The 13,786-nt window shown below is 42.7% G+C and overlaps 1 protein-coding gene across 2 annotated transcripts in view; it reads right to left on the reverse strand.

Annotated features, from left to right (window-relative positions):
- The window catches only part of mtor (mechanistic target of rapamycin kinase), a 78,083-nt gene that overhangs the window by 33,715 nt on the left and 30,582 nt on the right, over positions 1 to 13,786 (reverse strand). For both annotated transcript variants that reach the window (XM_084435884.1, XM_084435883.1), the window contains exon 29: positions 1,084 to 1,159. In XM_084435884.1, the coding sequence (XP_084292010.1) occupies positions 1,084 to 1,159 (76 nt within the window). The remainder of the gene's footprint in view (positions 1 to 1,083; positions 1,160 to 13,786) is intronic.

Consider the following 13,786-nt stretch of genomic DNA (forward strand, 5'->3'; position numbering starts at 1 on the left):
TAAGTATTCTCCAAAGTGCTTTTACTGAATGCTTTCACTTCACCCCCCAACTTAAATAGGGAACAAAATTATAGCTCCCAAAGACCGGCAGCGTCAGGCAGGAACCCCACCTGTGAAACAGGCGGCTGTCTAACAACCGGACTCTTGGCTAAAAGTAGCCACTTAATAAAACGTGAGTGGAGCAAACTGTAAAATGATCTGTTTGGGTTGTTTCTACAACACAAGATTGGCTGCTCCTTGCTGCTTTCCACAATTCCCTGGGCAGTTGTCTTCTTTTATGGTTCAAAATAAGGTGCACCTTGGCGATTCTGTAATATTTACTGGTTGCGCTCCCATACAGCAATGTCAAATGGTGAGAAAAAAAACAAACCGGAGCTCAAGGAGCACAATTATGGCATGATGCAATTACTGAACCAGAAGGGAAACAAACACGCCTAACAAAGAATGTCTTTCTGAAGTGTTATGTTATGAAGGTGGAAAAAGTTGTTTTTTTGGGGGTGTATTACACAAAAAAATAGCCCACAGCCAAACTGTAGACTGCAAAACAAATAGTGCTTTCTTTTAGAAATGTCAGTTGATGATATCAATATGAGACGGCTTAAGTTATTAAATAGACACATTTTGTGGGCTCTCCTCTTGGCATATCACAGGTCCCAAAGAGGCGCGAGGCGAATATAAAACGCTTATAAAGTGTCTCTGAGCAGCATTTACTGTAATATTATGATAAAGACTTTTGGTGTGGTGCATTAACTGCATTTACAATTTGGGAACAACCTACCATAGTCCAAACCTCCATAGACGGGTGGGACACAAAACAACTGAATTTCAAAGACAACCAACACGTTCCCCAGTTAATGGAGAAGAGTGATACTGTAATAACAGGCAGGATAACTCTTGCCCTCGCTATTGAAGCAGACTTCCTTTCCACGTGGCGGAGAGTGAGAGCAGGCGATCTAGGGGCAGGTGTCTCAAATGGTGCTCATCCTCTTGTTAAAGAGAGCATTAGGAGGACTCTGGCCAGGGCCAATAGAACGTGCGTGCATGTAGGGATGAACTAAGGTCACAGGTTAAGTGGAAACTTACCAGTTCGCCAAAGTGCTTCATGGCGTACTCCAGTACCCCAGACGCTGCCTCTGGCTGCTGGAGTTTGTTATTGATGCTGCAACAGACAGAAACAAAGATGATGCTTTCAAGACAATTTTCCATACTAAACTGGCAATCACCACCGAGAAAGCTTTCAAGAGTCACATAGTGTTCTGTGATTTATATGGTTGCTGAGGACGTACTGTAGGCCTAGATAATTCTCAGCGCTGATGAAATAAGGGGGAAGGGGACGCAGGCCAGTAGCTGTCGCGGTGCGAGTGATGGCTCTGAACAATGATGTGTTGATGGTCTAGGGTTGCAAAATTGTGTGAATATTCACAAACTTACCACTGGGAATGAATGGGAATTATTAACTGGAATAAACTGGACATGAATGGGTATACATTCAGTTTTACAGTGAATTCCCTTTAATTCACGTCAATTCCCATGGAAGGTTTGTGAATATTGTTGGAATTTTGCAACCCTTATGGGCACAAAAAGGCATGTTTAGGAGATGCTGATGTCTTGCGTTCACACTTACAACAAAAGGTAGTTGAGTGATCATATATTATTATATAATACGATAATACAATACCACAGAATACTACTGAACAGGCCTCAATCAATTACTTTAGATACTTTAATAATCCCTGTGGGGGGGATCATAAACTGTGATATTTACAATGCATACATTTTCCAGAAAGGTGACAATGAAAAGCAATATCAGCCTTATTAAAAAAGCATGCCAATGCACATCCAATTAAACAATTATCAGCATATAGCTCTGAAGGCAGAGCGGCCACCTGGGGATCCCAGCTCCCAGCATTGTGCCGAAGTTTCCTTGCGCAAGACACTGAACCCCAAAATCGCTCAGGTGCGGCACAATGGCGCAGTACCTAGTACTGTCACCTCACAGCCAGCAAGAAGGTCTCCGGGCCTTTCTGTGCAGAGTTTGCATGTCCTCCCAAAAGAAACCAATACAAAAAACTTGCAGAACAGATCGCCAACGCTGTCTGTCCCTGGCGAAGACAGACAGGAGCACTTGGATTTGCCCCCCGGGCGCGATTCATTTAATCGGCGACAGCAGTAGGCATGTGTGTGTGTGTCATGTCGCCCATGTCAGCCCATTGCATGTGTTGTGTGTCGCGTGACAAATACAGCTGCCTTCACCTTCTACTTCACTCTATCCTGAAACCAAAAACGGACTTCATCCACAGTTGTTTTCTTTTGGTTTTTATTTTTTTAAATGAAGTTAAAACCAAAGCTGGTGAGAAGAGAACAGACAAACAGATTAAAAGCCCTTAGGAGACTGATGTCCTGTCGACACCTTGGCGTGACTATTGACATACCCAGAGAGCTGTCATCAGTACTAAGAAATGCCATATTATCATAAGCAGAATTTCCACCAATCACAATTCAGTGAACCTTTCTCAACCCTCAGCCATACACCAATAGACAGAACTATCAAGCATGAGCGAACGATTGGCCAAAGTGTCCAGTCCCTTGACTTTTGCGCGTTACACAAATGTTTCCTCTTTCAACAAAGGGGTATATTTTGAAGAGTGAGCGCGCCGGGTAGCCCATCGACACGTGTCCCGCTTAGGAGAGAGATGATTGTGTCATCCACTTTTCTGTCATGATTCTGAACCCGCTTATGTGGATTTAACCCCCTCCTCCCACACACACACACACACGCACACACACACACACACGCACACACATCTGGAAGCGTTCAACTGAAATGCAAGTCTGTAGTATTTCCCCGACTACGAGAGCTGCGCTTACCCTCTTGCCAGTACATCTGTTCAAATGTAGCGTTTTTAGGGAAGCGTACGGGCGGCGAGGGGGGTCCTGAGGACAGCAGACCAGGGACTTTATGGAGGACACTGGAGTCTGTATATCACAATCCCTGGATTACATGGGGGGCGAGGGCTAAACATGTGACAGGAGGAGGACCCGGCGAGTGATCTTCTGAGGGCGAAAGCCGGTGATGCTAACCATGTACATGCTGGGGCAAATCAAATACTCCAGGGTCATGAAAACTGTATAATGAGACTGAAAAAAGTGTCCATAGTCCAATGCCACATGTAGGCATTGACACTACAGGTACAGGTGAATTTGTATACAGTGTAAAGAGTGTCCGCTTTAAAAAGGTGTTTTAAGGTGCCCCTTAAAAAATTCTAAAATAAAATATATATAATATCCAATACGCATGAGAAGAAACGTGCGTGGTTTGTTTCATATTTGTGCGGTTTAATTTCCTGTTCTCAAGACAGATACGCAACGGAAAGAAATATCGGCCATCTGTGATAAGACTGTTCCTTTAGATCAAAGAGTCGCTCGCTGCTCTTTGGTGTGGTGATAAATTGCAGGGCTGCAGCAGGGTCACTGCCAGGGAGTTCTGTTTGCTTTTGGACATTGATGATGAGAAACTATTTCCCCAAACACAAGCCATTGATCCACATGTGACTGCTGGACTCTGTCTGCAATTACTGTCCCTCCTGACAATGCACTCCACAGTCAAAGATTATCTGACACTTTCAGACCTCAAAAGGTCAAGTCTAACTCTATCCCCAAGTCCCCCGACCACGATATGACGCTCTATATGATACTGGATATTACCATTTAACACTGTAAAGCCTAACCTTTGGTCTGGCTCTCCAGAACCTTTGGGGGTGTGGAAAGATGACAGAACTGTCCCATTCTTTGAGAGGGCTACACAGCACCGAGGCCGCAGGGGTCAAACGCCTGAGGGAAGTCGAACTGGACAGAAAGACAGCCGTTGCGTAACACCGATTCAGTAGGTGAGCTCAACTCGACAAATGTGTGTTTGTCTCTGTGTGTGAGACTGACAGAGCATGTTCCGAGTACAGCTGTTTAGATTCCAATTTTGTTTTCTGCAATGTTGACAATTCAACATTCACACACACTACCTAGCGTGTTTCCAATTTACCAACAATAACACAAATATATCCGTTTCTTTGGAGCATTTTGTTTTGATTTAAAAATGTGAAATTCTTGTCAAACAATCAGCAAATCCCGTGAAGGAAGGACAAACTCCAAAATGAAGACGAAACCTCTCAGCACACACCCACGCCACGCACGAGCGCACACACGCGCACACACACACACACACACACACACACACACACACACAACAATTACCCAGATGTGGCCTCCTGAGATGACGAATAGGAATAAGTAAGACCTTTTTCTCCCATGAACCCTGGGGACTCCACTGTCCCTCAGTCGGAGCCATCTGGCTCCCAGCTCCAAACACAGACTAAACACAACCATATGACGGAGGGGCTAACGTAACGAGCTCCACAGAGGTCTCCGTCCACACGCTGTCAGCCAGCAGCCACCTTCCGGGACAACCGTCCAGCCACCTCTCTGTCCAGCGTCCCCCGACGGGGACATCGCTGGGCTGAAGCTCCCCATTAGTTCAATCCCAGGGAGGCATTACCTCAGTCACAAAGAAGTCCCTCTGCAAAACGTTACCGCTGAAATTATACTTCCCGTAAAAATAGCATCGAATGACTGCATGTACCCTAATAAACAATGGGACAAAATGAGCCCTTGTCGTTCCTCATTGAGCCGTGGAGATGAACAAACAACAGTATGTCTGGTCTTAGTAAGCGGAGCTCTGCATCTTGATTCCTGTACTTGGGATGTTGTTTCATCAAAGTCTAATATGCTTGTGCCCTGTTTCCACAGGCTAGTTTTATAGGAGGCCAGGGCCCTGGTATGTTGTGTGAGAGACTTGTAGAAAGCGCTATGACAATAAAATTGAAGACCTATCCCTAAAAGATTTTTTCCCCATTAATCCTACAGAGCCCTTCCTAATTTGACCACGTGTTACAGCTGGTTCCCCCGAGCAGTACAAATACAATGATTATTTCAGAGTTTTCATTCAGAGTTTATTGCCTGGTCCCTTTTACAAACCTATAAACAATAAAAATAAAAAACAGTTGTCCCTCTCTTTGTCGTTCAAAATGTCAGAAAAGTGGGAATAGAAATCTTAACAGGTCTGAAATCATCCCACTTAGGTAGGCTGGCTCTGCTAACGATAAAAAATGGGGGTTAAAGTGTGATTCGACTGTTATGCTTTGGAAACTATTAAATATGTCTAGTCATGGTAGAGGTATTGAGTTTCCTTGTTATTCAAAACCGCTGATTAAGTGTTGGACCTGAGGAATGAGGTAGGTAGGTCACTGAAATGGAACACTTAAGAAAAAAATCACTAGCGCCATCTTATCTTATTGCAAACATTGAAAATGAAGAAGGTGTGATTCTGTCAATAAGGGAAAAAGGTACTAGGTGGTAGACTAAAACAGCCTCTCGACAGACAAAACTCCTCTCACGCAATCGTGCTCTGTCGCCGCCATTGCCTGAGCGGCTTGGCTTTCTGTTGAATGAGACAGAATATGATCTTTCAGGAAAACCTACTTGTTCCACCACAACACGTAACATGTGCAAAGGACAGAAAGAGGGGAAAATTGTGTCTCACTACTACTGAACCTAATCTAATCTAATCTAATCTGGAAAGTATCCGCCTGATCCTATCTGATTTTTTGCCCCCGAGCCTGCCAAATGGTGACTCTATTCGTTAATGTTAAACAAAACAGCTTGGAAATGAGGGTTTCTCAAACTAGAAATGTCAAATTTTGACAGAAAGACAATTTTGTTTATTTTGTAAAGACTATTTCTTTCTTTTAGGAACGTGTGAAACAACTAGTTTTTCAAACTGAGTATTGGCTACATATTTCTAAGATGTGCTTATTCTCAATATGATCATAACCTTCGTGGAAGGGGTACACACATGCAGTTGAAGCTTTGCAGTTCAGCACTCAAACCGGCTTTACTGACAGAGATGTGCCCTGAAGCCCCACTACCAGCACCCTGTACCTCCGCAACCTGATATGACCTCGATAATTTACAATACTCGTAAATTCTTCTCAAGTCTTAAATGATTTTCCATCGGTACGTGCTTCGCCTAGTCCATTGTTGCAATGCACAAAGTGATTCGATAATGACCTGAAACAACGCCAAAAAAATAACGCTGGAACTTGACAGCCCATTCTAGACTGTAGGTCAGAGGGCAATTTATACCTCATGAGAATGTTGAAGTAGAGAGCAGAGAATCCCATGTGCAGGCCACACCTGCCCCAGGAAGAGACGCATGTGAGGGGAAAGTTATTGAAGCGGTCATTAAAGAGACTTCAAGCAGTGTCGGCTCTCCCGCTGGGGAGAGGGGGGTGGGGCCACCACCTGATCCATCTGGGTATGTCAAACCACACAGATATGCCTTTCCAAAATATGCTGGAGAAGTTACGGTCCACACTGTTAGGCTCATGATTCGGCTGTGCCCTTTGAGAACGTTGGTAGACTCATGACGCTGTCCTCCACTCCCAAACTGGTGTATGACTGCTCTTTACGGAGGGAAACTCGGGAAAGAACTGGTCGAGATACAGCAGGCCTGCTGGAGACACCTCTGGTGAGGCTACAGGAGCAAAGACTCAACATCACGAGACGTAATTGAGGCCATATGGATCTATGGCCTCAGCACGAACTATGGACTCTATGGAATCTGTACACTAACACCAAGTTGCTTGAATTAATCTTTGGAGGCTGCTGCTCGTTCCACAAGTATGGGGGAAATGGAAAAGTGACAACGGCTGTTAGACACGACTCTGGCCTTGGTGCCCGAGAAACCATTCATTTGCGACGCGGCCAGAATGCAATCAATGATGGTTTCAGATGATGGGCCAGAGAGAGCCGAGGCATCCAGCACGACCATGGGGGTGGGTTTTCCATTGACACTGTTTTCCCCAGCAGATTACAGATGAGAAATAGGTGGGGAGGACTTCCCTTGACAGCTCACACTCCATCGCTTCCAAAAAACACTTTGGACAAGTTGACAATGCAGCACACAGAGAGCTCCTTGAACGAATCTGGTCCGGTAGGAATGACTTACACCCGCAAATTGGAGTCCATACAAGGCTAGCATCTGATTAGGTATCGCGGCCTACTTGACAAGTGCTCTCACATTTTTCCTTCCAGTCCTTCAGTCAGGATTCCGAATCCAGCAGAAGCAGCAGCGTGAACTGTACGTGGCCTTGAGTCTTTGAACTTTAACTACGGAAATTGCCAAACGCTGTTATGCAAAAGTAACATCATAACCTACAGGTGTATTCCAAATAAATAGCTCTCAAGAGGCGACTCGATGTTTCTTGGCCTTCAAACCATTATGAAACAGGATATTGTGCATCCGGAGAGAGTGCTTCTTAAAAACAAGGTTGAGGCAAATACATGCATGATTTATTCTAGACAGAGAACTATTAACTAGTCTTAAAGTCGCATCAAATGGGAGGACTTACAATAATACAAAATTTTAATAAAAAAAAAAGCCACCCACCTTGCCCATTACTCCTTCCAACCCCCCTCATTTAGAGAAAGGATCAGTATCAATTAGTATTGAATTATTTGTGTTTGTTAGCTACATGACGGTAATCTAAGTAGGACGGTGAGCCGAAACCAGTTGTGTTTTCCCGTTCCATCCATAAAAACCTGCGCCAGCAGGCCTCAGACCAGGGCATTTAGAAAATGATTGACATAATTCAACCAGCACATTTACCCAGCACACTCTTGTTTTTTCAGCTGGGTATTCTGAAGACCTAGATTTGGTTGAACATGGCTGAGATTTGATTGAAGAATGAAAATGATACTGTCCCGTGGCAGACAAGCGTATGACACATTATTGGTTGATACCCCTCCACACAGGGTGTACTATATATTGTATATATTGAAAGCTAAAAATACATCTCTTCACTTTACTTTTAATTAGCCCCTTTTGCACTTGCTTTCTAAAAATGCACTTCTTTTAAAATGTATCTCTCTCCAGTACAATATTGTAATGAATGTATCAAATAATGAATGATAAAACAATTATTTGGAATAGGTTTCTAAAAATGCAAATTGTTAACAACTTACTCGATTGCTATTTGTTTATTAGGGAGGTCTGGTCTAGTGGTACGAGGATTGGATCCTCACCAACAATATTTAAGAATTTAGGTTTAGCAGAAACCTGGAGATACACCGATGGGTGTTACCTTGAAGGTACTAAGAATCACTGTATGAATTACACCAATGTGTGAAGTAGGCCTTGGTCTACTGAGAGTCACTGTGTAGCTAATACAAACATGCGCTCAAAAACTGATAATTGGGTGTTATGACACAAGAAGTGCCATACAAATGTGTGACATTGTATTGGTAAGAAATTTAAAATGTAATATTTTACTGAATTTCTTATTTTTATCTTCCTTTATTGTCTCATCTTCCACCTTTTTATTGTCTATTTTTATGTGAAGCACTCTGTGCATGTATTCTCTGTTGTAAAGCACTTTGAGCTGCATTTATTTGTATGAACGGTGCTACACAAATAAAGTTGTATTGTTATTATTATTATTATTATCATCATTATTATCATTAATTATTATTATTACTGTGCCTAGGTACTAAAGAAATCATATAGGCACTAGAAGATGAGAATGATTCTATCTGATTCTCTCTGTACCCCCAAAATGACCCAGTTGGTACACCAGCACATCTCAAACTGTCACACCAGATGACCCCATAATTCGCATCATCACACAAAGGCCATGAGCACTAAACCTCCGTGGAACCCCCCTAATGGTTCCGTGGAACCCCCCTAATGGTTCCTGGGAAGCGGTGGTGGTTAAAGGGGGTTTCACTCATCCTTGACACGGCTTCACTGGACATTTGTTTCAGAGGATTCCCCTTCAACGATCCCCAGAAGAACGATGTGTTTTCGTTACAAAGTGGATGCTCATTTTCAAAAGCTAGACCAACTGAAAAACACGGTGCTTCTTTTGACATAAAGTAATATAACTAATATCTGATGGCGACAATTCAGATATCACAAAGAGAATTCTTTAGCATTTGCACCCGGCTTCCCGTGATTCTTATCCTCACCCTATTCTGTACAAATGAAAAAGCCTACTGTCTTGCTTGTTGCAACAATTATCAATGAATATTTTAAAAGTTAATCGGTTGGACACCATTATTATTACTACAATAGTTCAGTCACAACTTTCCTGCTCATTTCGCAAATGCTAGTTGTCGTCAGGCATGTAAAAGAGGGGCCGCGGAGACATCAGCCGGGGGAAACAATCCCATCTCTGTTTACGTCGCCTCAAAATGTCTCTCCTGGGTCCCTCACCTTGGGGTCACAGGGCCAGGGGAAGAAAGCCTCCCTTCTCTGCCATCGAGTCACTCACGATTACCTCATCATCGGAATGTTGCTGTTGCCATGTGGACGCAGTCAAACAAATCAGACACAAGGTTTAGAGTGAGACTTGGGTTTCCATACATATTGATTGCATTACTGTGAAAATTAGCCAGCAAATATAATATTTTTTTTTTTAATGATTTTAAATTTGCTTTTGTTCTCTGTAACACGCTTATGTTATCAACTTTTTTCCGATACACTGGAAAGGCACTGAGTGAGGTTACCTCATTTCTAAAACAACAAAGAGATTCGTTTCAATTAGATTCAAAGAACGGCAATGCTGACAACTGGTAAAAGGAACAAGTGTATCTTTGACTTGTGTATTTAATAACCGATTGGTTACACGTTGCTTTTGATTATAAGCTGCATAAACAACCCTTGTCTAGATGTTCCATGCTTAGGTCATTGGAAATAAAAGTACTAAATGGGTTGAGGAAAGAGAGTGAAGGAGATGCCGGGGTGGTCTAAGTAAGTGAACGTTTGAGGACCCACAGCTATGCAACCAGACTTCAATGCTGTCTGCCAGAAACCATAGATCCCTAGAAAAGGCTTTTTCAGCTTTGTCACACCCTGTCTCTTTGAAGAAGCGTCACACACAGGCAACTTCTTCGTTCGCGTAAGAAAAGTCACCTTAAGTTATATAGGGAGTAATCTTAGTCTTCTTCTCCTCCAGCAGTACCTTCTGTTCGGACTACTGTGGGGTGCTGAAGGGACACTGGCTGCTGTCCACTAAACTATAATGGACACCACCTGGTAGCCACGGCTGCTTAAGCCATGAGACCAGCCTGTGGCATGCTGCGGCTTGATGTGTGACGCTCAGCCTGGTAGATGCCCAGGCAAATACAGACCGCCTCATTATAGAGAAATAAGGAATGATTTATTCGAAACCTAGGCATGACACCATATTGGGGTTTGAAAAAAACTAATTATATTAAGCCACAAATCTGAAATTTAAATGAAAAATAATTCCTTCAGATGGTGGTTTCGGGGTTCTCAGATGAAGACATGGACAGTGCAGCACAGTGTAATGCACTAAGCCTCCTGTCCAGCTTGTTGGTACAGTATATCTCACATTGGGGGCTGACAAAACTAATCAAGTTACTCGCTTAATTGTCTGGGGGGAAAATGTGGTAGTAGCCCACGGTATGCGAATATATCAAGCTTGAGGCTATTTTCTATGTTAGGTCTCACTCTCACTCTGCAGTGTCACTAATACTGATCAAGAAGAAGACATAATAAAACAGTAACTCAACTCTCTGTTCGCTATAAAAACAAACTCTCCAGAAAGCTCGGATCTAGTGTTAATGGCTAGACCACAGATCCGCTTTGTATTGTCTGTTCTGACCAAAAATAATCACCAGAATATTCCCATTGCTTTTCCATGGAAAAAAAAGTTAGATAAACACTAAAGGAAAGAGGGGAGATTGATTCGATTTGGCTAAACCAACTCAATCGGGTTTTTCATCACCTAGCACTACTTACGAAAAACTGAATTTCCACTTCAGCCGCTCAGTCCGAAAATTAGAAAGGACGAGCCGCCAAAAAAAAAAAAAGAACATGAAATGTGTTGTTCATATACGCATTACAGTATATCCTAACCTTCATGAGACACGGTTCATAAGGACAGTTGTCTGTATTTAGGTACATGAATTCAGGTGGAACACATTAAGTTCAATAAAAGATTATATAATTTCAGCTCTTGAGAGAGAAGCCCTGGAATTCTCTGGCTCCCGTTCCCCCTCCTCCTCTCCCCTAATTGAACCCATGCGTGCTCCGACAGAGACTGACAGTTTGGCCCCTCTGGTCACCGAATGTTTGATTTCAAACTTTTTTTTACCAAGATCTTTCTGGGAGAAGACGACTTGGCTGTGAACATCTTCTGAGGAGAAACACTTGTCATAATTCAACCGGTGAGCACACGCTAGGGGCAGATGAGAACGGCGATGTTTATTAGTTTTAACAACTCTAAAGTCAATGGGAGCTCTGCATTCTTGACACAGCACAGCGAGACACGCTGAGATGGTGAGAGTGAGGAGGACGTTTAGGGAAGCCGTGTCCAAGTGAAGACCAGCGTGGAGCTAAAAGGCATAAACAGGCCTCCAGCTGGACCGAACGCAGCCCTAGCGCTAAATGACAGAGTCCAGGTCTGGAGGAAGGCAAGGCCTCGGGGACACATTGCTTTGAGAGCGAGATGACTCACAAAGCAAACTTCAGAATGTGCAGGAAGCCGAATTTATAAGCCTTTGCCCAAAAGAGACTGACTCACCATCATGGCTTAAAAATAGGCAATCTTTGAATGGTTATGAATCATTTCCAACCGTTATGAATTTCTGTCCCCGTAAGCCTGTATTCGCTGTGATCGCAGCTTGGTTGCTTGAGTAAGAGGTGAGACACCAGACATGCTGGAGCAGCCCAAGGCTGAGATCTGGAGGCTTCTGGCTTTCACATTCAGTATTTCACACACGCTGATGATAGAACACAGAAAAGTTTATTTGGAGCCAGTAATTTATAATTTATTTACTTTGCTCAAATGAGGGGCCAATATAATTTTCCCTTAAGAGATAAAATATGATCTCAGCTCTACAGATCGTATAAGGCTTCGTCTAAAAAATAAAAAAAAACTTTTCAATTCTTAAAGCTGCAGTATGTATTTTTGTTTTAAAAATATGCTGTATTGCTATAATAAAAGGACAGCGATAAGAGATTGAGCTCCACTGAAAACCGCGTCTTTGTAGACCTCTGACCTCTGCGATAGCAATTATAATATTTATTAATTGGTGTTGGGTCAACACAAGAGCTTTTTTTTTTTTTTTTTAAGTTTGTAGTTTAGGGGACCTCCTCCCTTAGAGCGATCACAGTGGTATTTTCAACAAAAATGTTTTGAGGACCCCAGAGACCTATATTAACTAGTTAAGTAATTAATGTTGAAAAGGAGCAGAATAAGGGATGTTTAATGCAACCAATTCTAGTTGTTGTAGGTAATAAATTGCACAGCTTATTGCACCAATGTCTGACAAGAAACAATGAGAAGGAAAACTGTTCCGGTTTCAGCAAAACTCTCCACACGATCCAAAGATCATTCAATCGCTGGATATTATCTAAATGTTATGAAATGTTATGGAAAGGCGGCCAAGGTCAGACAAGATATTCAAGCAAAGAAATTAGCTACATGAGGTAGAATTTCTCCTGGCCTGAACTCAGTCCATCTCCACTGCACTTGTGTAGAAGAAACAAACATCTCCACTGCACAAACAAACAAACATCTTATTCCAAGCTGGTTGGTGGGATGAAAAGAAATTCAGAGGAAAACCTTTAACAGATGACGGTCCAATCAAGGAGCTCTGGGGAAATTCATAACAATGATCAGTTCAAAGAACATCCAAAGAATGGACCATAAGCATCCAAATTCTTCGCCTTCAAGGGCGACAAGCTAAAGCAAAAACCACTAACCAGACTGACCTTTAAACACTTGCATAATATTTTGGATCATTAAAGAGACCTTACATTTGTGCGCCCTACCACATTTCCCCATGACTCAAAGTTGCTGTTTCCTCCCTGCTTGCCTGACCAAGTGAGCAAAACGTTGGAGAAGGATGCCTGTAGAGAGCTTAATAACAGGGTGGGGCTTTGAAAAATTTAAACTGAGATGTGGGTGGAAGGTTATGCAATAAGGTGTCAGATGAGGGCGAGGGTGTTTTAAAGTTTAATTGATTTTCCCCTATGCATTTTGAGTTCCACCACAAACCCTAAATATGTTTGACAAAAAAAAAACATGTACTTGTGGTAGCCTTAATTCATGTCTACTAAAGGATATAAGTTCACCATTTTTGATTTTAGAGCCTTTTAACGGTCTCTCTTACATGAACCTCACACGTAGAGCCTCCCCCTGATCGCCTCAGTATTGAGCTAGCTACAGTTGTGCACTCGGCTACAACGCAAGCCAATGGGGACAGTGAGACGTTGGAGAGTTTGATAAATGTGCTTTTCCGAGACGGGAAGCACAGGGTGTCATCTTACCCGTCTCCGTATGCTCTCTTGTGAAATGCAGCCATCACAAACTGAAAGTTTTATTTGAAACTATTTCACCATAAACGTCTTCACAACATTTAAGAGACAGGGAGGGACACTTAAAAAGCAGCTGATCACAACAAGCCTACAAATCCTGACTTTACAGAGTTTACTATCTGGCTCGCCTCTACTAGACAGCTAGCTACTACATATCTATATGCATCGGAATATATTTGCAATCTCTTATAACAGCAATGGTTTGTACTTTTTCCAACGTCTCATTGGCTCCATTGTAGCCGAGTGTGTGCCTGCAAAAAAAACTGTAGCTCAATACCATCCAACACTAGCCAATAGTATTACAGCGTTGGTACCTGTACCACGCAG

This window comes from Borostomias antarcticus (genome assembly GCF_949987555.1).
Source record: "Borostomias antarcticus genome assembly, chromosome: 3".
In the NCBI taxonomy this organism is placed as follows: domain Eukaryota; kingdom Metazoa; phylum Chordata; class Actinopteri; order Stomiiformes; family Stomiidae; genus Borostomias; species Borostomias antarcticus.